The 24,326-nt window shown below is 43.5% G+C and overlaps 1 protein-coding gene across 2 annotated transcripts in view; it reads left to right on the top strand.

The window, feature by feature from the left end:
• Window positions 1-8,948: 8,948 nt before the first annotated feature.
• Window positions 8,949-24,326, top strand: part of JADE1 (jade family PHD finger 1) — a 44,422-nt gene continuing 29,044 nt past the window's right edge. The window contains exons 1-2 of one of the 2 annotated variants that reach the window (XM_058023780.1): window positions 8,949-9,030; window positions 17,966-18,043. In XM_058023780.1, coding sequence (XP_057879763.1) covers window positions 17,992-18,043 — 52 coding nt within the window. In that variant the 5' untranslated portion in view covers window positions 8,949-9,030; window positions 17,966-17,991. Of the gene's footprint in view, window positions 9,031-9,285; window positions 9,356-17,965; window positions 18,044-24,326 lie in introns of those variants that run through there. The other variant, XM_058023779.1, reaches the window with a different exon arrangement.

Consider the following 24,326-nt stretch of genomic DNA (forward strand, 5'->3'; position numbering starts at 1 on the left):
AGCCTGCCTGCACAAATGATAAATCTTTCATATATGAAAAGCCATAGGAAAAAAAATAAATTTGGAGGCTCAACTGAAAGAATTTTCAAAATTAAGCTCAAAATTGAGCCTTCTTAATTTCCTGTACAGAACTCTTGTTGTTTTTCTTCTCTCAGACTATTTAGGGGAAAGAGATAATTCAGCTGGGGTCCAGGCCCATGGTTATGAATGTCATCTGTATCCAAGAGATAAGTGACGTGACCTTCATGCAAAGAAAAAAAAAAAATTGCAACTTCACTTGTTTGCAAAAGTGTTGTTTTTTTTTTCTTGAGGAAATTCTTGTGGGGTTTTTTTGGCACTGTCAAGCAGCATAAATAAGAAACTTTAGGAACTTAACCATAGAATCAGAAGGGTTGGAAAAGATATTTTAGATCATAGAGTCCAATCAGGATGGCAATTAGATGGGGCTCTGCTGAGATGAGCTTTTTGGAACTTTGAGTTTTGAGTGTCTCTGTCCCTTGTTTTAACTTGCTGCACCTGCCAAATCTATTAGAAAATGTGTTGTTTCTTTTTGTGAGCCGAGGCCTAAATATACAGGAGATTTTCCTGTATATGAAACAAAAAGCTTTCTCAATAGGAACTGTCAGATGAACGCAGTGGAATTATTAATAGAGTACAAAAAAGATATTTTAGCTGGTGTCCTATGAGTTTGTGAACAAAAGTGTGATTTTTCATGAGGTTGAAAGTGTCTATTTCTCTGCTGTGAAGTGTGAACAGGGTTAGGATCAGCAAACACCTTGCTAGGTAGGATTTCGTTTGGTGCTTGTGTTGGAAATGAGATGCATTTTAAACCCTTTGTCAGCTAATTCCTCACTGGATTTTGAGGTTTGAGATGGTGGTTTTCAATCAGGGCACAAAGTGTTGTGTGTAATACATCAGTTTATTAAGAAGCATCATACAGTTTGATATACAAATTCAAAGCTATATAGAATTCTCTGTAATTATAAAACACAGGCCTGGGGAAAAGCCTAACTCCACAAATGTTAGTGGCATAAACACCCATAAACACAAAGAAAAGAGACTTTCAACTCATGCTTTTGGTTTCAATGGTTGCTTACAAACTCTAAGTGCATTTTTAAAGTAAGAAAAACATCAGTGTCTTCTTTCCTTAGCTGGGTTTGGAGACCTGAAGGCTTTGAGATACTTATGAAAACAAAGCATGTGTGTATGGAGTAAGAAAGGATTTTGTGTGAATGTTGTAGCTTGATTTTCTGGACCGATATTTTTTTTTCATGGAAAAAAATATAGAATTTGGGACATTAGAGAATCTTTGGCAATTTTAAGGGGGTTTAAAACATTTAAGCAGGTGATGTTAATTGCATTTTGAAGGACAACCAGCTTAGCTGGTCAATGAGGCTCCCTCATTTTCAGTACTTATTCATTTGTTTCACCTGAACTGCCAGGGCTCACACAACCAGTGACCTTGGGCTCTCTTTACTTTGTCCAGGGTGTGGGACCTTTTTGCTATCCCTGACTTCCTTCACTGAGGCAAAACTCCTGCCAACAAGCGATCCAGGATGTCTAAACCTTGTGTGAGGCACTACTGGGTGCACCATACTCCCAACATTTTATTAAGGATGCCTAATTTCTTTAAAAAGAAAGAGACCCCAAAGAACCCACAGGAGCAGCTCTTGCAGAAGATAAACATGTCAAGAAAAGTAAAGACAAATTGAGGCTCTCGGCTCCACTGTCAACATGCTGGGAGAGCAAAAATCCCTTTGCTGTGTCTGTGGGTCTGTCCAGGCTGTCAGTCAATATGTGCTTTATTACACGCCTTATTGATCCACAGTACCACAGCAGAGTGCCAGCACACTTTGTACCCTGGCATGGCATGGAGCTGGCACTCTTTCAGCCTTTCCTGAACTTATCTCCTGTAAACTCTTGGGTGCTGTGGCCTGAGGCTGTACCTTAAGTAGCCCTTTCCCAGAAGAGATCTGAGGCACTGTGGGCTGCCCTTTAGCAGAGATGCTGCTGGGGATGAACACTTGAGGAGCTGAGCAGGCTGGAAATGGGGTTTTGGCAGCTACATAAGGATTTGTGTAGGATGTCCCTTTAGGGACACTAGATTACAGGCAGCTGGCGCGTTTACTTTGTCCCAATTCTTACTCTTCCATGTGAAGAAAGTGACCTGGCTCAGATTGTCAGAGAGACAAATGTGTGCTGGTTTAAAAGCATGTCCTGGATGAAAGACAGAGAGAATCTTTTCTGACTTGTGCAATTTGAGGAGCAAACACGGGTGTTTACCCTGTGCCAAAATCTGCCCACATAAGCAGATCAGACTTTTTTTTTTAATGTTGTTCTGGAAGGTCAGAGACTACTTTTTGCCTTTTTTTTTTTTTTTTTTTTTTTTTTTTTGCTTAGTAAAGCAAGGTTCACAGAAACCAGAGTAATGATCTGATTTCCAATTTTTCTTCCCGGTGTACTTAGTTAAAAATAACTGTGGCAGTCTCACCTTTGAGCAAAGATGCTGTAACTTCTAAAGAAGCAATAAACTCCTTTGTCCATTACAAAAAAAAAAAAAAAAAAAAAAAAAAAAGTAACCTCAAAATTACTAGTATAAATGGTATGAAATGATTTACCATGCAAGTGTTTGGGGTTCTGCCTGTGGACATCCTCATGCTTAAAAACTGTGTCACCTCTGTAACCCTCACTGCTCTTGCAGAGTCTGGAGCAGAAATTTGGGATTAGACACCCTCAGTGTGCAGATGCAGTGTTAAGGGTAGCTTCCCCCCCGTGCTGTGTGTGTTTCTAACAGCACTGAAGGATTACTCTCCTCTAACATGTCAGGGCTGAATCATGAATTTGAGTCTCTTTGCCAGGGGCAGTTTTTATTTGGATCTCTTTCCAATTATGGCTCAGTATCCTATTTGCAAAAGAGATAATAATTCTCTCCCTGATAAGGATACTGTGGCTTTTCTTATGTTGGGGGATTTTTTATTGGGTGTGTATTTCTGATAAGCTCTTAGCAAATTGGAAGTGTAACAGTGAGAACTGTGCTGGTTTGGGTATATGTTTATGCCAGGGTCAGCTCAGGCCAGTTTCTGCAAGGTTCTGGGGTCTGCAGGGTTATTTCTGCCCATGGATATACAGCATAAACTGCCCTCTTTATCCCAACAGCTCCCCACCTCTTTGGGAGGGTGTGACAGATGGAGGAGAGTTAGATAAGGGCTCAACTTTCCCCTATTCTGTAAACATTCTTTTCTGCTGAATATCCCAAACCTCTTTTCTGAGTCTTGTTGGATACTATTGAACCTCTGATCATAAACAGTAGTGGAATCTAAGTCCATGAGGCAGCTTTTATAACACTGATGGTGATTAAAACATCCCAAACTGGTTTTTGTGCTTATTTACACAGTGGAAAAGCTCAGCAATTGGTATTGCCACAAGAAAAAGATATTTAGTTTAGTTTTCTCAATAATTTTTTCCTACTTGTTAAACACTGAATAACTTAATTTCTAAAACATATAATTGGTAAAACAAAATAGCTGAAATAAACAACACTTCTCTATTTGACTAGATTTCCTTTAACTAGTAGTGATCACTTCTTTCTACCCTTTTATTTTGTCTGCTACTGAGCTAAATTACTAATAGTTGAAGTAGGTTTCAGCACAACTGCATCTGAAATAAGTGGACCTCTGACTATTTAAGGAGAAAATTTGCCAATTGTTGAAATCATGATTGCCACAACCCCTAAGAGGGATTTCAAGCACAGAAACTGAGGAGAGGAGCTTATTTATACCTATTGAGGACAAACAGAATACCTCCTATGCGCTGTAACTTATGGCTAATTGTGCTAGGATTGCTTTTTGCCATGGAGGTTGCAGGATTTCTTGGCCCTTGTGGCAAACCTCAATTTCATGGCCTGCAAATAGCTTTAAATTCAGTGAACTGTGAGTCATTGCATTTGGAAGAAGTTGTCCCAGGAGACACCACAAATAGGAGCAGCTCTGTGGTGATTCCATCAAGTACTAAAAGGAGCCCAAAAGGACCACATGGGAAGTTACTTCCAGGATTTCTGCTCTTTGTAGACATGTTATCACAAACTGCTCATAGCAATTGGAACACCCGATCATTCTTTTTTTGAGTTAATATTTCTCTTATTCCTAAAGATCCGGAGTTGCAAATTTTTTTTTCAAAGTAATTCTGCCACTAAGTTGTTACTGAAAAAAAAAATTGATATTTTTTCTGTACTTTTGTGATGAATTGATACCACTGCTCCACTTCTAGCAACCAGTTATCAGGTTGCACTCTGCAATCAGAAAATCTGCAATCAGATTCTTTTGAACTCTTCCACAAGTCTTGTCACAGCACCTTTCTTTCACTACGTGATTTCTGCCTGCACAAACACAATTTAATGTTGAAGTTCATTTAGATGAGCTGTTGTAATGTTGCCTGATGAGCTGCCAGATAGGCACGTGTAGATACTTCAGCTGAGATTTGATCTCTTGCTGCTAAATTCTCACTTGCCTGAGGTTTTCATAATCCTTAGGGCTTTACCTTGGCTGCTAATTACTCCTCTCATCATGTACAAAATTTTGTTATTTCCCTTAAAGGTGATGCATCATCTTCATCCAGCTTAACCTGCAGGTCTGTTTCCAGTGTTCCATTGAGCTTGTTCTACTGGTTTCCAGTCAGCTTCCACTTTTCAATTACAACAATTTGGAAGCATGTGATTTCAGTACCTATACTTTTAAGTTTTTGAATGTAGTTAATTTTACCTATTGGGCCTACCTGTCCCTGCTTCCTTCTCAGTGTCAGCAGTTGCATATCCATGCAATGATTATGTCTGACTGGCAGAAACATTTTAAAATATCTATGTGCAAAATGTCATGGGGGTACACTTTGTACTGTGTTCTGTGCTGTGGACCAGGCCAAAGGGGAGGATATGGTTTAATCATTAGAAACCTTGGACTGAAAGGCATTACTTCAGGTTTCTATTCTTGGTTTTAATGCTGACTTAACATGTGACTTGCGTGAGTGATACAACCTTTGCAGGCCCCTGTCTACCCACTGATAAAATTGGTGTTATAATCTCAAGTTTTTTCATTAAAAAGAGTATGCAAGTCTGTCTGTGCAACCCCACTAAATAAAAAGTTCAACTCTGAGGATTCATTTTCATCCCTTTCCATCCTCATCCTTTACTGGCACAGCCTCCCCTTCCTGGACTACTTGGCCCATACATCCAGGTAGAGATCTCTCATGACTTCATCTCAATAAACCAAAGGAATTATAAACCAGAAGAATGAGGGTTGGGAGCACAGGACAAATCACATCTTTGGTGTATGAATAAACAAATCACTCAGGCAATCCTGTTAAACCTCATCTTCAGAGTCAAAGGCAATAATTTACTACCTGAGCTCAGCCTTTTTGACCTGCCTAATCCAGCCACACCAAATTTTGTTACTTGTAGATAATGAGAAGAATGAAAAAGCCAGAGCACCAATCAGTGGGGGGGTTCTGTGAATAATTTTGTGAAGCAGTCAGGTGCCACCTTGCCATAAATGATGTATTTGGTTTGGACAAAACTGTGACAACTGTGTTCCTCTATGGCCCATACAGGAGCTGCATTGAGCAAGTTTTTATTTCTGCAGGAGTTAAAAATATTGCACTTATGCAACTTGTAAGTGGTATAGATTTACATATGCATGAGTCAATTTTTTTTTTCCCCTTGCTTGTGTGATTAGACCAGCTAGAGACAAAATGGACCTTGAAAGGAATTGGCCAAACTCTGCATTTGTCTTTTGGCTCTGCTCTATAAAATACCTACCTATCTATCAATCATAGGAGATATGAAAGCTCTCTGGAAAATCCCACTCTTTAAGTACAATCTAGTGTTGACAGTGCTAATTTGGATCTGTACTGTACTTCTCCTCAAGTTTTTAATCTTCAGAATAAATAAGAGAAAATGGAAGTTCCTGAAAGCTGGAGCCAAAAGAGCAAAACAGTTTTGAATTTTAAGTGATATTCTTGGACTGAATTTAACAGTGAGGAGAAACTCAATTTTGTTAGCTCCACCTTCATGTGTGAGGACTGCAGGAATTAATGGAAAATATTTCAATTGTAAAAGGAGTATTATCAAAATAGAAAATAAAAAAAGGAAGGAAGGAAGCGGCGGAAGGAAGAAAGTGGTGGAAGGAAGGAAATTAATTTTATTAGCCACTGCTACAGCAACGGATTTCCACCAAAGGGAGCTGAAAAGCCACATAGTCTTTCCTTGGATTTGTGCATCTGCTAAAAACTCACCAATCCAAGAGGGAAATATTAAGAAACTAATCAAACCATAAAAAATTAAAATAAAGCTTAATATATCCGTGAGTGTATCTGATGAAACAACTTGGAGAAGGGACCAGAAGTTCTCTGTGCTAGCACAAAGCTTAACTCTAAGCTGGATACATATTCTCTGAGTGTTCCTGGAATAAATGATAACACTGAAAGATAAGTGAGAGAGGCACAGAGCCTTATGACATTATTTATTATAACAAAGTGCCTGTTTTGCTGAGAGGCTAAATACCTGTTAGAGACAAAGGCTGATGTCAAAACTTCTACTGACTCTACTTACAGTAGAATTTTCCTCATCACCTTGACATTTAGTCAGTGCAGGTAGGAGAAGACTACTCTCTCGTTTGACCATGGTATACAATTTCATACCTGTAGTGCTGAAGCAGTAGCCTTTCCTTTTTGTTTTCCAGTCACTTCCAAAATTATTCTTCCAGCTCCTAGCCCTTTGGTTTTTTTAGTATTTCCTTTTAAAACATAGAAGTGTATTATTCCAGAGGAGTTTCTGTGGATGCACTGTACCGAGAGACAAAATAGCGTCTTTGTTCCAGTTGTGTTACCTTCTGCAAAGACTGAGCTAGCTGCTTGTGGAGAAATTGGGGGAAATTTCTACAGTAATGGAGATGGTACTTTTTAAAAAAACATTTATGGTACCATGAAAGCATTCATGTTATCTTAAATGTGAAAACAATCACGTTATCTTAAATGTGGCTTCCAAAAGAAATGTTTCCTGAAATACAATGTGTAATACAAACTTGGCTATATATGCAAAGGAAAACTAATTGCAGGGAAACAGAATTACTGTCTCAAATCCAAAGAGCTTGAGACAGGAAAGTTTCTGTCATTCCTCTTGAGAAATTAGAGCCCATTCACATTTAAGCTCTTCTCAGAAGCTTGTTCTGAACTTCTTGGAAAGAATTCAGGAAAGTGGAACAAATAGCATTTATTGTGATTCTGCGGTCTTTTACAATGGACAATATTATTGAAAATTATTTAGAAGAAACTTCATCATATTAGCCCAGTAGAAGCGCATGCCTCTGGATAATAAATGCCAATTGACAGTAGCTTTGCTAACTGGGATTACTCTTCATGAACTTATGAGAAGCAGTCCCTGAGCTCCTGAGGGGCCTGCAGACCACTCAGGGGAAAAACTGAGACCTATTCTGTTTGGGGTTTATACCATGGCACAGCAACAGGTTCAGGAAATACAGAACAACTCAGACTAGAAGTCAGTATCAAAAACTAGCAGCCCTGGAAGTTCAGGGTAAGGTGACAGGGGTGTGTCACTAAGTTTATTATAATTATCAGGTACTATGATGGGGTGTGTTGCATGGATCATCGTTGATGTTCCTAATTAAGCTGCTGATGTACAGAAAGCTATGCCAACAGGTATCTTTACAGCTCTGGATGCCAAGGCAAGAGCAGGAAAAAAGTAGGGAATTCATGCCTTTTTGTATTTTCATGTAGTAGAAAACAAGGGAATCAAAGTCTTAGACTTGAAAATGTGAAGGTGCTTCAGGGTGTTCTGTGAATAAAACCACGACTGTCTGATTTTCCCAGCGAAAGTATATCTTCAGGGGGGAGGATGTTTTTGTAGTAAAGTACAACTTTTTAGGATGTGCAGATTCAGTGTAAGTACTGCTCCATTATTGGGTGGGTGGCTGGGTGAGACAGCAGAATAAATGGCTCGGTTTGCAGGGATGAGTAACGACCCAATTCCTCTGCTGAACTAAGGTGTGATTCCTTGGCAGCCTGATGTTGCTGTGGAGGCTGCATTTGTATTTGCATACTATGGGGATTACTTTACACTGATCGCCTTCATTCTGTGTCTGAGCTGATGCTGAATCTTCTCTGTGGTGTTTATTAGCTCTGCTCAGGAATTCTGCTCGAAAGGGGGAGTTTTTCACTCAGGGAGCACAGGTGTATGGCGGGAGGTAAAGCGATTTATGTGGAAAAAATAAGGAAATCTGCATTCAAACACGCTCTTTAGGTAATGGGAAGTTTAGTATGTCATTTGGTGCCAATTTAAGATAATTTCCTCTCCTGCTACAGAGATGTGAATTGAACCGCAGATTGTGTTGGCTCTTTCTAGTCTTTGAGAAGTATCAAAGTTAACGAGCCAGAGGGATAACGCTGGGGGCTGAGAATAGGGAGCGTGCAGTTTTATTCTTGCCCCGGCAATTATGCGCTACGCATGTGGCCACGGCGTTTAACTCTTGGTACCCTCAGTTCCTCTGCTTGACAAAATAGTGACTCACGCGTTGTGCGCGGGGAGCCAGCGCAGCGCTACCATTCCTGCTTGCGAAATCGCCTTTAAATCTTTCTGGAGAGAAGCCTTAATGGTCGCAGGGTAAGGCCAGCAGTGCCGCGGGCGGGATGCGGGTGCAGACACGTATCATTTCCCAGCCGCTCATCCGCATTTTCCAGCCCGCTGGAACACCACGGGCGGGAGCCGGGCGGCCGCGCTCCCCCGGGGGCTCCGCGGGGCGGCGGGAGCCCCGCACGGTGCGGCCGGGCCCGCCAAGAGTTAACGGCGGCTCCCCCGGGGCCGCGCCGCCGCCTCCCCACGCCGGCGCTGCATTATTATTATTACCGCTCCCCCCTTCCCCTCGCCTTCCAGTTTTGGCAGGGGATTAAAGCAGCTCCCCCCTGTGGCAGCAGTGACCCAGAAACGAGTTTGATTCACGGAGTCCTTCCTCCATAACAAGTACAAACGTCAGTCAGAGGGAATCTGTGTGTGTGTGAGAGAGAGAGTGAGTGTGTGTGTGTGTGTGCCGTGCGTGTGTGTGGCGCAGCGAGCCGCTCTCCGTGCCCGCTGCCCGAACTCATGCGGCGGCCCCGAGCCCTCCGCGCAGGGGGAGCCCGGCCGCGCCGCCCGCCCTCGCCGCCGCCGCGCCGCCGCCAGCAGGTAACCGTGCCCGCCGCAGCGCCAGCCGCGGAGCCGCCAGCACAGCCATATTTGATGGGGTTTTTTTGTCGCTCCGGAGGCGGCGGGAGAGCAGTTTCGTGCCGAAGGTCGCTGCCTAGTGGAAATAAGATAGTACGTCATTAACATGGCGCCAAGAGCCGCGCCGCTCGGTACGGGGCGAGGGGAGGCGGCCGAGTTGCGGCTCCGCTATCCCACAAGCAACTTGTGCGGGGCTGTGGCGGGGCGGAGGCGGGAGGGGAGGCAGCGCTGCCGCCCGGTGCCGGCTCCGGCTCCCTTTTTGTTCCGCTGCACCGCGCAGCTGCCCAGGTGCGGCGGCCAAGTGAGGCAGCCGCCGGTGTTCCGTGCCGTGCCGTTCTGCTCCGTGCCGTGCCGCCGGCCCTGCGCCCCAGGCGTCGCTGCAGGCTGCGCCGCGGGGGCAGCGCCGGGTATCGCCCGCCGCGGAAAGTAGGGAGCGTTGGAGCAACTTGGTAGCCAGATGGCAATGGCAGAGCGCAAGTCTTGCTCGGATAGTGATGTGTAGGAAGGGGGTGGGGGAGAGAGAGAGCCATGGCCACTGTGTGGCACCGTGTTACCCAGATGCCCACGAGAGCCGTCGCCTCTCGCCGCGGGCGGGGAGCGCTGTGCGTGGGAGAGGAGGTGTTCGGTGTGCGGGAGCAGCTTTGCTTCCCCCCCCTCCCTTTTCCCCTTCCTCCCCAGTCGCAGTTGGATTTGGCTTGTGTGGGGGAAAAATGCTGGGAAAGCATAAAAACTGTTCATCGGTGAAATTAAACAGAAGTTGCCTTTCGGAGCCGCAGCCGGTGTGCCTCCCGCTCGATGGGCGCCGGGCTGTCAGAGCTGGCCCCGTCCCCCCAGACGGGTGCGCGGTGTCTCCCGCTGGAGAGCGACTTGCCCGAGCCCCGAAGTGCACGTGTTTGAGAGTGGGAAAAGGCGGGGAAATGCGCGGGGCGGCATCGGGGCAGCGGCCGGCAGGTGCACGGCGCCCCCGGCCGCGGGGGCTGCGGCGGGAGCGGCGCGGGGGGCGCGCACAGAACTTGGGCAGGACGCGGGGGGGCCCGGCCCCTCCCGGCGCTGCCTCCCGGCCAGGCCGAGGGGCGAACCCGCGTGGCCGGGCCGGAGTTTGTGGGCGAGGGAGCGGAAAGGCGGCCGGCGGTATCGGGGCGCGACCGTAACATCGCGGGGGGAGCGCGGGGAGCGGCGGCGAACGCCCCAAGTTGCTCGGGCGGCGGTCGGGGCAGCTCGGCGGTGCGGCTCTTGCCCCGGTGCCCGGCGAGCGGGACGGAGCGGGGCTGCGGCATTGCTGTGTAACGGGCCGCTCTCCCCGGGGAGGTGAGTGCGGCTCCAGCCATCGTTCCACTTGTTCCTCTTAGACAAAGCCACCCTGCCCGGCCCTGGGCTCGCCTAGTCGCCAGCTCCCAGGAGAATTTTGGCGGTGTTCGGTTTGTGGGTTTTTTTGGGGGGGAGGGGGTGGAGGGGGTATGTTTTGTTGTTTCGGTTTTATTTGCAGAATTTTTTTTTTTTATTATTTGCTTTTCCCTTCCCGTTCGCGCCCGCCCGTTCGTTCCCGATAGGATGATTTTGGGAAGGGTGGAGGCAAAGGGTGTTTGTTTGTTTGCACCGCCTGCTGGTTGGTTTCCTGTGACAAGAGGTGATAACACAGTTTCCAGAACTGTCTGGGAGTGGGAGGAGAGACGGACAGAGAAAATGAGCTCGTCTCCGAGCCGCCGCTCCATCCGCCGTCCCGTCCGCCCCCGGGGGGAGGCGGGCGGGGAAGGTGCCGCGGCCGTTTTGGGCAGTGACAGCGCTTGGAGCCAGCGGCGGCGAGCCGGGGGCACCAAGTTTGATTTGCAGCCGTGGCCGAGCGGATTGGTGCGGCCGGCGGCGGGGAGGAGCGGCTGCCGGCAGGCAGGAGAAGGAGGGGGCGAGCCGGGCTGCTTCCCATGGCAGCTGGCCGGGAAGGTGCCACCCCCACGGGGGAGGTGTAGCCCGGCCGGGAGGCTGCTCCGTGACCTCGGTCCGCCGTGCCCCGCTGGCTCCGGGGTGGCGGGCGCGGAGCCGAGATGGGATCGCTGCGGGAGGAGGAGAAGGAGGATGAGGAGAGCCGCTCTGAGCGGCACCCGGCCGGGCAGCAGCCGGGGATCGGCGTGAGCGCGGCTTTGGAAGTGAGTCCCGAAGGCTCGGCTGCTGGCAGCCTGCGGGAAGCGGCTCCGAGCCCGCACCTGCCGCCGGCCAGCTTCTCCTGCCGGCCCTCTCCGGCTCATCGGCTCCTTCTGAGAAAGTTTATTATCTCACCCCGGTAGGTGAGAGCCGGGGCATCCTGTCAGCCCCCACACCCCTTCCCAGTGAAACAGGCCGAAATTCCAGCAGGATTTAGCGACACGTCTTAGTTGACGTTTTAATGTCAAAGGCTGAAGATGCTTTTATGCCAGCCCCATTTTTCTGAGAAACATTTAGCTGTTATTTGGAATAATTTCCTTTTAAAGCAGGTGCTGCCTTTTGACTAAGTCAGAAGCTGCCCACACTTGCAAACCTAAAACCTTCATTAAAGTTATGCCAAAATGTGCTTGTTATGATTCTATTTCTAGAGGTTTCTCACACTCAGTGGGATATTGTTGAAACAGCAAGGATTGTATGTTTTAGTGGCAGGATTTTCCCTCTGGCTTCAGATACCACTTGCTCCCTGCTTTTGAGCTATGTCTAATACATATGTTTAAAATAAAATAATAATAATAAACTCCCCTTTCCTCTCACAGCTGCAGTTTTCCCTTCCAGCTTCTCTGGTTTCATTCCCAATTCACAGAACTAGTAAAAAAATCCAAACTTCCAGTGTTTCCTCAAATGATTTCTCCATGTGTTTAGTACTGCTGCTTCATGCTCCTGTTTTCAGCTGGAGATGACCAAGGTGGAGGAGATGAACTGCAGTGGCTGCAGGTTGGGTTGCATTAATTCTTGGAACCCAGTTTATGCATTGCTCAAGATTTTGGATGGTCAGGTTCTCTCACTCCCCCACAGTTTGGGAATAATTTTCTGGCACTGCTCAGGTAGGAAGTTGACATTATGAGCTGGCTTGCACAGGTGCATAAATGAGCACATGGATTCCTTATGAGTGTTGGTTGATATGGCCAAATTGTGCTTTTTTCATGTATTGATAAATTTTGAATAGGTGTGCTGAATTTAGTAGAAATATTCCCTGTGGAGAACACTGTTGGCGTTGTTTGCCAAGTACTTCTTTGTTTCGTGAGACTTGGAAGATTTTCATCCTCCAGATTTAAGGTCTGTGACTCTTTGCACTGTGGATGGTGCTCCATAATGAAATTGAAAAGTTTTAGCTGGATATTAGTAATACAACTTATTTCTGATGTGCTTCTTTTCTTTTTTTTTTTTTTTTTGGTTTAGGTCTAGGGTAGAAGCCAAAAAGCTTCTTGTGATGTCAGGTGTCAGTGAACAAGGGGTGGTGTTATAAATATGCTATTTAAAAAGAGCCAAATAATAGAAGCCAAATGTCTGCATCTTCTACCCATTTTATTAAGCTGTGTCACACTTCACTTCCATTTGTACAATAGGTGTTCTGGAGCAATTTCTTGTGTACTAGAGATAATTAGGTCTTCATTTCATTGCAGTTAGTGGGTTACTTTGAGGAAAAGGCAGTTTTTCAGTTTTTCTTCAGGGTGTACATCTGTCATAACTCTGCTTTCTTCCCATTCTGTCTGTGCAGCTGTTCAGTGCAGTTTGTTACAGTGACACCCGTTAACATGGTTACAGTTAATTGTCTGTCAGAGTTTGAATTATACACTCTTTTACCCAGGGGTTTATGCAGCCCTTGAAAATACTTCACTAAGAATTGTGCTGTGGAAAACCTTTGACCTGAGGATGTAGATTTTCCCATGTATAATTTTTTTTTTTTACAATCTGGTTCTGTTTAGCTATTTGCATAACAAGGACTGACACACTTTACATCTTTCTCTTTGATTGCCTCTCTACTTGAGGTCAAACTGAGTGAAGATCTATGTGGGGTTATTAACTGTGCACATGGATGTGTGTGTGCACACTGTTGTCCTAGTTTCTTGGGGTGGTTTCTAGAGTTCTGCTCTTTGCATTTTTTACACTCTTATCAGTGCAACTCCAGTGACTCCAGTGTGGGAGGAAAAAGGAAAAGTCTTGGCATCAATGTCCAGTGGGGTCTTAGGGTTTTTTGGTAATTTATCTCTTGGAGAGGTAAGGATGGAGTAGCATGGTAATGACACTGCTAAAAATAGTGAATTTGCTGTGCTGTGTCAGGTTGCTGAGTCTAACCCATTGCACTGCATCTGTCATCAAATACTGGGAACTGGACAGCAAAGCTTCCATGCCTACCTGCATCTAGTTGTTTGTATAGATTGAGATGCTTGTTGCTCAGCTCCACAAGAATATGTAAATTCAAATGCTGTCGTGTGGCCTGACATTGATTATATTGTATTATTGTCCAGTCATTTCATTTGCACAGCATTTACAAGTGTTTTGAAAAAGGCTTCCCATGCTCTCCAAAATACAGAAGTCAGTTTCAGGTGGTGTAATTTTGCCTTCAAAACCAATTTGAGCAAAGGCACCATGGAAGTCCAGAGTTACATTCTTATGTTTAAAGTTTGTATCTAATCATTGAGCAAAACCCAGAGCTTGACTTGAAGGGCAAGCACGATTAAAAAGAGTGGAAAAGCAACTGGTGATGTGTTTCTGTAAAACAGAGCAGCACCTTCAGCCTCTGGAGCAGCTCAGTAGGGCATGCTCTAAGCTGTGCTTGGCCTCAGCAGTGCTGCCCTGGTGTGGCCAGCTCATCTGAGGGTGACTGGGGGCTAAAAAGGCATGGTCTGTGTCCCATTGGTGCATTTATCATGCTGGTGTGACTGCATGAAGTGCTCTTGGATGCTTTGCTGCCTATGAAATTGGAGTAACATTGCCAGCAGAATCGTGGCTGTTTCTCAAAAGCTGTGTTTGGCTGAAAGCTGGCATTAGCCTGAGCCCAGTTTGGTTTCTTCCCAGTAAATTGGTGGATGTTACACTGGTGTGTCAGGGGAAAACATCATCGGGCGTGCTGTGTTTTGGTCTGACTGATTTCTGAAAGGATGCTTCTAACAAAAAGAAACAATCCTCTTTCGAGGAAATGAAACTGAAAGTTTATATATAAGAGTTGCTGAGTTATTAGGAATTCACAGGAGTCACTGGAAACTCACAGAGAGTGTGGCTTGGTGGGGCAGCCTTTGCCAGCTTAGGGTTGTTGGACTGCAGCAGCTTTTGGAGTGCTGGGCTTTCCCTTTAGGTGAACAGTGTGTTGGGCAAGCACCCTTTTGGGCTGGTGTAAGGATTTGGGAAAATCTCAAATGTTTGATGGAAGATCCAGGGTTCACCCACAAGCACTGCTTGGCTGACTGTGTCCTTTCTTCTGAGAAAGTCACATTCTTTCTTTGGTTCATTCTGAGAAGGGGTTGGGGAGCTCGTTCTGTGGCCTGGGTGGCTGCAGAGGGTTTTTGTGGGAACTTCAGGGCTGGACAGCAATTATGTGATTGCAGGCACTTAGGAATTGAGCTCAGTCATCTGGGTGTCTCTTCCTGCCCTGCAAGTGTTGCATGCTGGGGTGCATAGCTTTTACTCCTGCTATTAAAGCTGGCCTCCAATGTTTTGTGGCTTTTATGCTTACATGGGAATTCTCTTTGCTTACAGGCATAGTGATTGTAGTGTTTTCCTGCTGGAACAGGGCAAAAACTTGGAGTATCAGTCTGCATCTAACTCACTATCCATAAGCCATGTTTGTTTTTAATGTGCACTTTTTAACATATTTCTTGTGTGACTTTGAGTCACCGCCACCACCTGACAGAAACCAGGAGCATTTCAGTCTGCATGGTTGTACGTCTTGTTAGCTGTTCCAGTGTTACCTCTAGAACATGTGTTAGATATGAACATCTGGTGGCAGCAGTTTAAAATTATTTTAGAGGTTGAAAAAAAGCTGTTCTTCTAATGACTAAAGTTCCAGGGGGTTAATCTTACAAGGTTTGAGTCTTGCTCTAAGAAGCCAAATGCTGTTTTCTCATCTGTGATTTAGCTCCCTGTAAACTCAGGTTAGGTTCAAAGATGGGAAAATGAGATCTCTTAAGTTTAATTTTTTTTCCCCACACAGATCTATAAAACAATCTCCCAGGAGTTTCATCAAATGGGATATTTCTTTTAATGTTACAATTGAGAACACAGGCTTTTCAGTGTGGCCAACTTCAGATGCCTGACTAGAGTGGACAAGCAAATTAGCTGCCTTATCTAATACTCTGTGCTCAGGAAAGTGGTTTCTGCTCTGGATTATTTCCTGAAAAGCTCTGGAGAGTGCTTAAACTGTGGGAGGTGTGATTACCACTCTTTCCTTTAAACAGCAACCAAAAAGGAGATGTTGGGTTTTTTAAAGACACGTGGTAGGAAGAAGAAGGTTCCATCTTTTTCTTTATTTTTTTTTTGAATTTGCAGAAAGTATGTTAGGAGAAGATCAACTCAAAATGCACTTGTCCAGAAATATGTGAAGGAGCAGAACTCCAAATTTTCTTGTTTGTTGCAAGTTCACGGGTGTGTCTTAGTGTACATAAACTCTGTTGTTTTGCTTATCAGTGTATTGTGCTTTTCAGTCCATATGGGAAATAAACCAAGAAATGAACCAGAAATATACAAATTACACTTTTGAGATAGAACAAATTTCCTGAATTTTCTTCCAAGTTTCCTTTACTTTGTTTATGGGAGATTTTTGCTAAGTGAATATCTTCTTTTACATTGCTGTTATTAACGTGTGAACTAACAGAACAAGTACCTTACAGATAGATATTCATCCCTCTAGTTTTGGCCTTGTAAGAACTAATTGATTTTTCAGCTCTGTTTTAGCCTGTTTTGGATCTGAATATTGGCTTTCTGTCTTTCTAAGTGACTGTATAGGAATTTGGCTCTGGATCTCTTAAATTTATACCAGATCTGTATTCAGTGGGTTTTGATGGTCCTGGCTGGTGTGGGTATTTATCCACTGGCAACATTTCCATCTCCCATCATACACACAAAGTTCTGGCCTGCTTCAAAGCAATTTTTGGAGAGAATTCTTTTAGCCCTGTAAAAGGCTGCCACTGATGATTCTTTATTCTCTGGCATCAGACACTGTATGTGAACTTTTACTCTATGAAGTGGTGACAAAAGGTCTTGGTGATGTGAACCATTCAGCTTCTTTTTAGTGAGCAAACTTTGCAGTTCAAAACTGTTACATGTTTCAGTGACAGGTGTGTTAAATCCCACTCTGAAAAGTCAGTCTGTGGGAGGGAGGCTTCCCCCCAACTCTGTTTACAGGTGTAATATGAAAAAGGAGGCAATCCTGCAATGCTCTTAGCACTGTATTAAGTTCTCTGCAAGCAGATATTTTTGTGCCTTATTGTAAATAGTGTCAGGCTTTTTTAGTTTTTTTTTTGGTTTTCTTATTTTGGGTATCAGTCTTATAAAAGTTGAAGGCATTACTGAATTTCTTACAAAAATTGAGCTGTGCTCTCAGTGAACAAAATTGGAGCAGTTAATTCTTGCACTGAAGGACCACTGCAAGGAGTTTTGTTGAGAGGGTTTGAGAAAGTCTGAGCTCACATGGAAATAAGGTTAGATTTTCTGCACTTAGCTAGAAGCAAAGGAATATTTTGGCATCTGATCTCCAAATCTGTGTGCAGAGGTGGGTATGAGGGATTTGCTGCCAGCAGAGTGCCCAGACCTTGCTGTGATACCAAGATTGATATGTGATAAGCAAAGACTCAGGGGTTTTGATGTGCATCTAGAGTCCTTGTCAGTTTAACTTATGGTGGATATGCCTTTCTGGACTTGTCTTGTCGTGTCTTTGCCTGCTCTCCAACTTGCACTTTTTTATAGCTTTTTACATGTAAATACTGACTAGCTATTTACAGTTTCCTTGTTTTTACTGAACTTGGCTTCATTCCACAGGGAATACACGTGAAAATGTCAGTGCCATGAGAACACCACTTAGAAAGATTTGGAACTTTTGGCCCACGTGCTCATGAATTTGGTATTGGTAGAAATCTGGCAATTTGGAGGAGCCTCTGAGTAATCATCTGAATAATCTTACTCCCAAAGAACAGTTAGTGTTAGGCATGGTGCTGAAATGTCCCTGCAGGAGGAAGTAACCCTCTCATCTTAGAGGGTGGTGCTTTCCAGGGCATAGATGATGCATGTTTAGTTAATCTGGGAAAACTGGGCTTGCTACTGCTGATGTTTTGTTTTTTATGTGTAAATGGATGACTTTAATCTCAGATTTCGTAAATCTGGCACTTTAAACAGGAACAAAATTGCTCCAAAAATATATTAGCCAAAGTAAATATTGACACAAGCAGGAAAAACGTTATTGTATTGCGAATCTAGTGGCAGAATAGGCAGGGGAAGTTAAGCACATTGGCTGCGGATATTTAGTGATTTTAACGCCTCTCAGGACAAAATTCAGCTTTTTGGTGGGGGGAAAGCATGGGTGGGACTGTCACTGCCACTCTCCAGTGCTGTTCACCTGCTCCTAGGATAACAGCCTAATTAAGCACCCTTGAGAGGTTCCCTGTTCATCTTTCAGCTGCTGCTGGAGTTGTTTGTTTTCCTTTGTGTGCTGTAAATGCTCGCATGCCATCAGAAGCGCAAGCTGCTGAGTGTGTGTCATTACCTGGGGTTAAGTGCTGTCTCATTGCTTCCCAGGCTGCCTGCTGTTTCCCGGGGAGATCATGAAACGACATCGGCTTCCTAGCAGCAGTGAGGACTCTGACGACAATGGCAGTAAGTGCTCCTTTGGTGGAGAGTGCAGGAGGTTACGAGCTGGAAAAACGTGTCCTAACGCAGTGCTCCATGTGCCAGAGGCATTGTGCACATTGGTTGGGCTGGGAGCGATGGGTGTTGTAATGATCTCGGTCATTGTGAGCACAGGTGGACTGCAGATCCAGGATCCCCCATTGAACTAACATTTTAGTGAACAAGATAAAACAAGAGCTAAACTGCAACATGTAGCTTTAAAGAATAAAATAAAAGAAGAGCTTTTACCAATTAAAATATGAAGCAGTTAATCTTGGAATTGAAGTTCTGAAATAGATACCATTGACTGACCTGTTACTTCTTACAGTGCTTGTTTATATTGTCATTTGCTATGCAATATAAACCTTCTGCCAAACTTGAAAAATTCTCTACAAATTCATGTCCCACAAGAAGTCAGTGGTCATCTTGGAAATCTTGGCAAGCAGCATAAATTATCATTATAAGGACAGAGTGAGCATGGAGATATCTGCCCATGGAAGTTTGCATAAGGATTTTACATTTGCTTCAGTCTTCTCACACAGTGGGCAAGTATAGTGCTTAAACTTAAGCAGAAAAGAATTACAGACCCTAAAAGTTGTTCCTCACTGCATTTGAAGATTTTCTTTGAGGAGTTGCTTACAAGAGTTTGAATTCAGCAAATCACTAATTTGGACACAGAGTATATTTATGGTTTTTAATTGTTCCTGTACTGCTGTAACTAGCACACTCTGCCGTTCAAATACGTACAGTATAAACCTTCTGTCAAACTTGAAAAATTCTCTACAAATTCATGTCCCACAAAAAGTCAGTGGTCATCTTGGAAACCTTGGCAAGCAGCATAATTTAATCATTATAAGGACAGAGTGAGCACAGAGACATCTGCTGATGTTGTCCATGCAAGTTTGCATAAGGATTTTAAATTTGCTTCAGTCTTCCCACACCCTCTTACACACTGGGCAAGTATAGTGCTTCAAGCTTAAGTAGAAAACAATAACAGAACATAAAAGTTGTTCATCACTGCATTTGAAGATTTTCTTTGAGGAATTGTTTACAAAAATTAGAATTCAGCAAATCACTGGTTTGGATACAGAACCGTATTTATGGTTTTTAACTGTTCCTGTTCTGCTTTAATTAGCACACACTGTGATATCTCTTTCTGTCTTGTGTTTGGATTCCAGGGACTGATAATCTTTCATTTAAGCAGAAAAAACAAGGGGTGGGGGGGGGAGGGGAGGGACAAAATACTATTTTGGGGAATGTGCCAAGGTGTCTTATTTGCCCAAATGAGCAAGTAGATTGCACTTGGCAATACTGCAGCCTAGCCAGTTGTCAGGGAGGTTTTTGTGGTTTTCATTTGACCTATCTGGATGCACATCTTTAAGCCTGGGGTTTTTTTTTTTCTAAAATTTCAGTCTGAAAATGATTGGGGTAGTTTCCTAGGTGCTTTTGAATGCTTCACTCTGAGAATTTACCCCTGTGGTACACTGTGGCTCCATGTGCTTCACCTGCATGCATTTCATAGGTGTGTCTGTGCTGCCTCTGCTCAGGTATGGCCAAAGCTGCCTCTCTAAACAACCCTGGGCAAACTGGTGCTGAAATCCAGTAGTAAAGGTGAAGGGATTAGAGAAGGTAAGAACTAGCAGTTTGGTTAGGAGTTCATCCAAATAAGGATTGAGCGAAATCTGTTAGAGGTGAGGAATTGGGCTTGGTTTTGGAGAGCTACCTGCAGCTGGGGGATTTTGGAAGAAGAAACCCCAAACCAATCAGACATGTTTTTATTGGTTAGAAGTTTAGTTGAGGTTATTAACATTGAAATCTGTGTACTTCCTTGAAGGTGATATGTACTTCCCAGAAACAAAGTTGTGTTTTTATTTGTAAGGTAAAGTAGCAGCGCACATGATGTCTTCCATTAAAATTTAGCTTCACCCTTTTTTCATTCCTTAGCAGCTTTATAAAATAGTGTTTCATATTATTAATCTTTATTTTCACTCTCTTAGCTATTTTCTTTAAGCCTTTGATCTCTTCATGTGCCATGTGTAACAGCTTTTACCAAATAAAATATGAAGCAGTTAATCTTGGAATTGAAGTTCTGAAATAGATACTATTGACTGACCTGTTGCTGATTACAGTGCTTGTTTGTAATGTCATTTGATGTATGACTGTTTGGAATAGAGCTATCAACTTAGTGAATTATATTTTCCACAATATCTGTTCCATAGATCATGATATAAGAAAATGAGTTTGAAAAAGAAAAGGAAACCTCTTGCCCTTTTATGATATGTCTATTTTAAAGCCTGGTTATTGCAGATAACTTCACTGAATGAATTGCATGGCAAAGGTAGTGAGATTTTAAAAGTTTTTTCAAATATTATTTGAATATATACCATTTCCTTTGCATTACACTTGTTCTTTCCTTGATTATGTTGATTATGGGTTTTTTTTGGATTTTTTTTGTTTTTTTGCCTCTTGTTACTGGGTGAATTAAGATATAGGTTCCTGCATACTCATTCTATTTCTATATACATGTTCAGAAGGAGTGTTTAATGTGGGGTCAGCACTTCCAAGGCTTTTTGTCATTCAGACTTCCCTGAAAAGACTGACTGACTTAGCTTAGGTCCTTTCCTCTTTTCCTGTTACAGGAGATACCAGTGGTTCCTTGCAACTCTATTTGAATGTCAAGGGTGTCCCCTTACAGGTTTCACCTTCACAGGATCTCTCTTGCCTTTGGTAGAATTACTGATTACTCTTCACTATGTTTGTTTCTGTATTCTTACTTTGCCAGTAGTATCTCTGATCCACTGTACTTGCAGTAGTCTTAGAAGGGGAAGCAAGTTTCTCCCCCCAAAAATATGAAAATTTCTCTTGATTTTTTTGTGGTATGTATTGAAGGCTTCAAGATTTCCCCCCCCCCCCCTCAAACAATATAAAAATTTCTACTGATTTTTTGTGGTCTGTATTGAAGGTTCCAAGTTTTTCACTGGGTGTTTTTCCTTCTCACAGTTTCCACAGCCTGACAACAATTAAATTTGACTATTCTGGAACAACAATTACATTTGACTAATCTGGGTGTTTCAAACAGACATCATCTAATTGAAAATCTGCAATTTTAGTCAATTCCTGGTTGGAATCCTGTTGGCAAATACATGCTTCCCTTTCAGTCAGTGGTGTTTCCTGACCCTCCAGTGGACTTGTTGCTTCATGGTTTTTGAGCTTAGGGCTCAGCCTTGCTCTCTCTCATCCTAAATGAGGATTGTGCCTCCAGCTGCTGCAGTTGTGCAGCTGATTTCTGCATGCTATGCTTTACTAGGCTGTGATCAGGCATCTCAGATTCATCATGAGGGTCACTGAGGAAATGTGGTTGGACTAACCTGAATGATGGTGATTTTTTGGACTAGGCTTGTGCAACCTGGAAAATATTTTGAAATCTACATTTTATTCTCTTGAGCTCAGGATCCTGAATATTTTGAATGTAATAGTAATGATGCTACTAATAATGGAATTTATTGAAAAAAAAAGGAAGTTGTTTTTCATTAGATCACTGAACTGAATCAGTTTCCTTGGTAGTCACAAGGAAACAAAGCTCATACCCAAGTGCTAAAAATAAATTATTCTGGAGATACAGTAGTTCTTCAGAGGGAGAAAAAGGTGCTCTCATCTTGTGAGATGAAAGAAGGGAGAATGGCTTTCATTTAGGGGCAAAATAGAGCAGAGAAGAAAGCTTAACAGCATGGCTACAGTCCTGGAGTATGTACATGTATTTACTGACTCATGTAAGATATTTTAGTGTGGGTGTATTTGTGGTTTTTTGCAGAATTTTAAAGACTTGCAACCTAAAGTCAGTACCCTTGCTTTCCTCATCACTTCTTTGCCCTCAGACTTGATTATTTTCGTAAAGCTAAGCTCCAAAAAGTATTTCTTTCATGTACTTCAACCTAACTACTAGAACTTGTTAAGCTGTGTCCCCTTAGAATCAGAATTCTAAATCCTCATTTCAACACAAAGCCTAAATAGCATATTTGAAGCACTGGGCAGGAGGTGTCAGTGCCAGGTTTGCCTGGCAGTTCTGAAGTGAGTCCCTGGATATCTGAGCATGTTCTCAGGGATTTCATTTTCTGAAATTAGAGGTCACTATTGAACATCTTACCCGTGAAATATAACTGAATGAAAAATGACTGCAGGCATTGCTCTGGATGTTGAACTTTTGTCTAAATACAGAGGAATGGTGTTGAGAGAGGAGGCTTGGGGAAGTGCCTAAGAGTTTTTGCTCCTGAAAGCTTTTCTTCTTTGCTCACCTGGCAGAGCTTGTTTGTTCCTGTGGCCTTCCAGATAGTGCAGTACAGCAGCTATAATGGACATTCATATTAGCCAGGCCCTTCATAAAAGCCTTGTGATGTACATGCTGCATTCTTCAAAGCCTGCAGAAAGGAGATCAGTAATGTTCACCTCAAATCCATGACACTCCTGATTTCTGGTGGCTGGCTTTGATAGTTTTTAAGCAAATTTTGTTACACTGCATTTCAGCTTGCTGCTCCGTTGCTAAACCTTCTCTTTATGGTTTGGGGTCTCACTCTAATTAAATGTTAGATAGTGAAGCTGTTTCAGCTTTCCTGCTCCGTGTTTGACACCTGGCTTTTTAGTCTCATTGGTCTGTAAATCTGCAAAGGTGGTTTGTGCTGAATATTCCATATGCTGTTTCCTGGTGAGATCAAGTTGTGCAGTGGAGGAGTTCCCATTTATAGCTTCAAGGCATTTCTTTTTTGCATAAATTGGTTTGACATGTGGACAGCTTGTTTTTGAGAAAGGTCTGAAACTCATGGGCATTTGTATGAGGGATATTGTGTGAAATCCAGGCACTCCTTGCTGTCCAAGAGAGTTTGTCTGCTGTTTTCCATGAGCAAGGAATTCAAAGCATGATTTCATTCAGACTTTGCTTGCTTTTTCATTAATTCTTGGAGGGGTTATCAATTTATCACACTCCTACATGCAGAGTGTCCAAGAGGAGAACTGAAGACACTTGCAAATGAAAAATACTTCCCAGATTTACAGAGTTTCATGTGAGTTCTGAGAAATGAAAGATTTAATACCTGTGGATTATGGAATAGAGTTCTGTAATTTAGGCAGACCCTTATTGTATCATTGCTAAACAAATGTTATTTTAAAGTTAAACGAATTTTGCCAATATCCATTGCACTGACTGAATGAGGAGAATCTTAGATTTAGAAAGGGCTTTGAATCCCAGTGGGTTCCTGTAGTGTTTGAGATGGATCCCAGGGTGCCTTCACAAAGGTTACTGAGTACATAACCTTGGGGGTGTGTGTCATTTACTGTGGAATTGCAGCTGCTGCTGGCCTGAAATGTGGCGATTGCATGTGCAGAGCTTTGTGCAGGAAGGAAGCTTTTTTTGTTTTTCATCTGAACCTGCCAGGAGGGTAAGGGATGGTGACAGAACAACAGAATGTAATGTAGTCACAGTGCTCAGAATTCGGGCAAAGCAGCAAGAGGAGTGGTCACTGTGTGCCTTTGAAAAAGGGTTGGTGAGTGATGGCAGATGGTAAGAACCAGCATCTTACTGGGAGATTAAACTCAGAGTGGGGCAGAGTGGCTTGTGCTGAAGTTGCTGGAACAATCTGGAAGAATGGTTGAAAGGCTTATCTTGCCTGATAGGGTATCACATCTGAGAAAGGGACTTGCCATAATGATCACCATCATTTGACAGGAGGAAAAGTGCCAGGAGAACAGCAGCTCTGGACAGGAGGACAGCAGGCCACAAAGCTTTTCAAGGAATTAGTAAATAAAGTCCCCTGGGAAAATGTTTTTGCAGGTGCTGGGGTCCATCAGTGCTTGTCAGTTTTTAAACACCACCTTCTAAGGGCACAGGAGCAGGCAATTCCAGCAGGCGAGGCAGAAGGCTGGGCTGAGCAGGGATGTCCTCTTGGACGTAAGCCAAAAAAGGGAGGTGCATTCTGAGTACAGCGAGGTCAGGTGACATGAGAAGAGCACAGAGATGCTGCTTGCCACTGTAGGGAGAAACTCATGTGGCCAAAGCTCACGTGGAGTTGAAGGTGGCCAGAAATGTGGGGAACAATAAAGAGTTTTGTTAAATACATCAATGGCAAAAGGCAGTATTGAAATAGCATCAGCATGTTACAGGGTGAGGATGGTCACCTCACAAACAAGAACAGGGACATGGACAAGGCATCACAGCATCCTCAAGGAACTAGCTGATGTCACTGAAAAACATTTCTTGATGATTTTTGAACAGTTTCAGGAA

The sequence above is a fragment of the Melospiza georgiana genome, chromosome 5, assembly GCF_028018845.1.
Source record: "Melospiza georgiana isolate bMelGeo1 chromosome 5, bMelGeo1.pri, whole genome shotgun sequence".
Taxonomy (NCBI): Eukaryota; Metazoa; Chordata; class Aves; order Passeriformes; family Passerellidae; genus Melospiza; species Melospiza georgiana.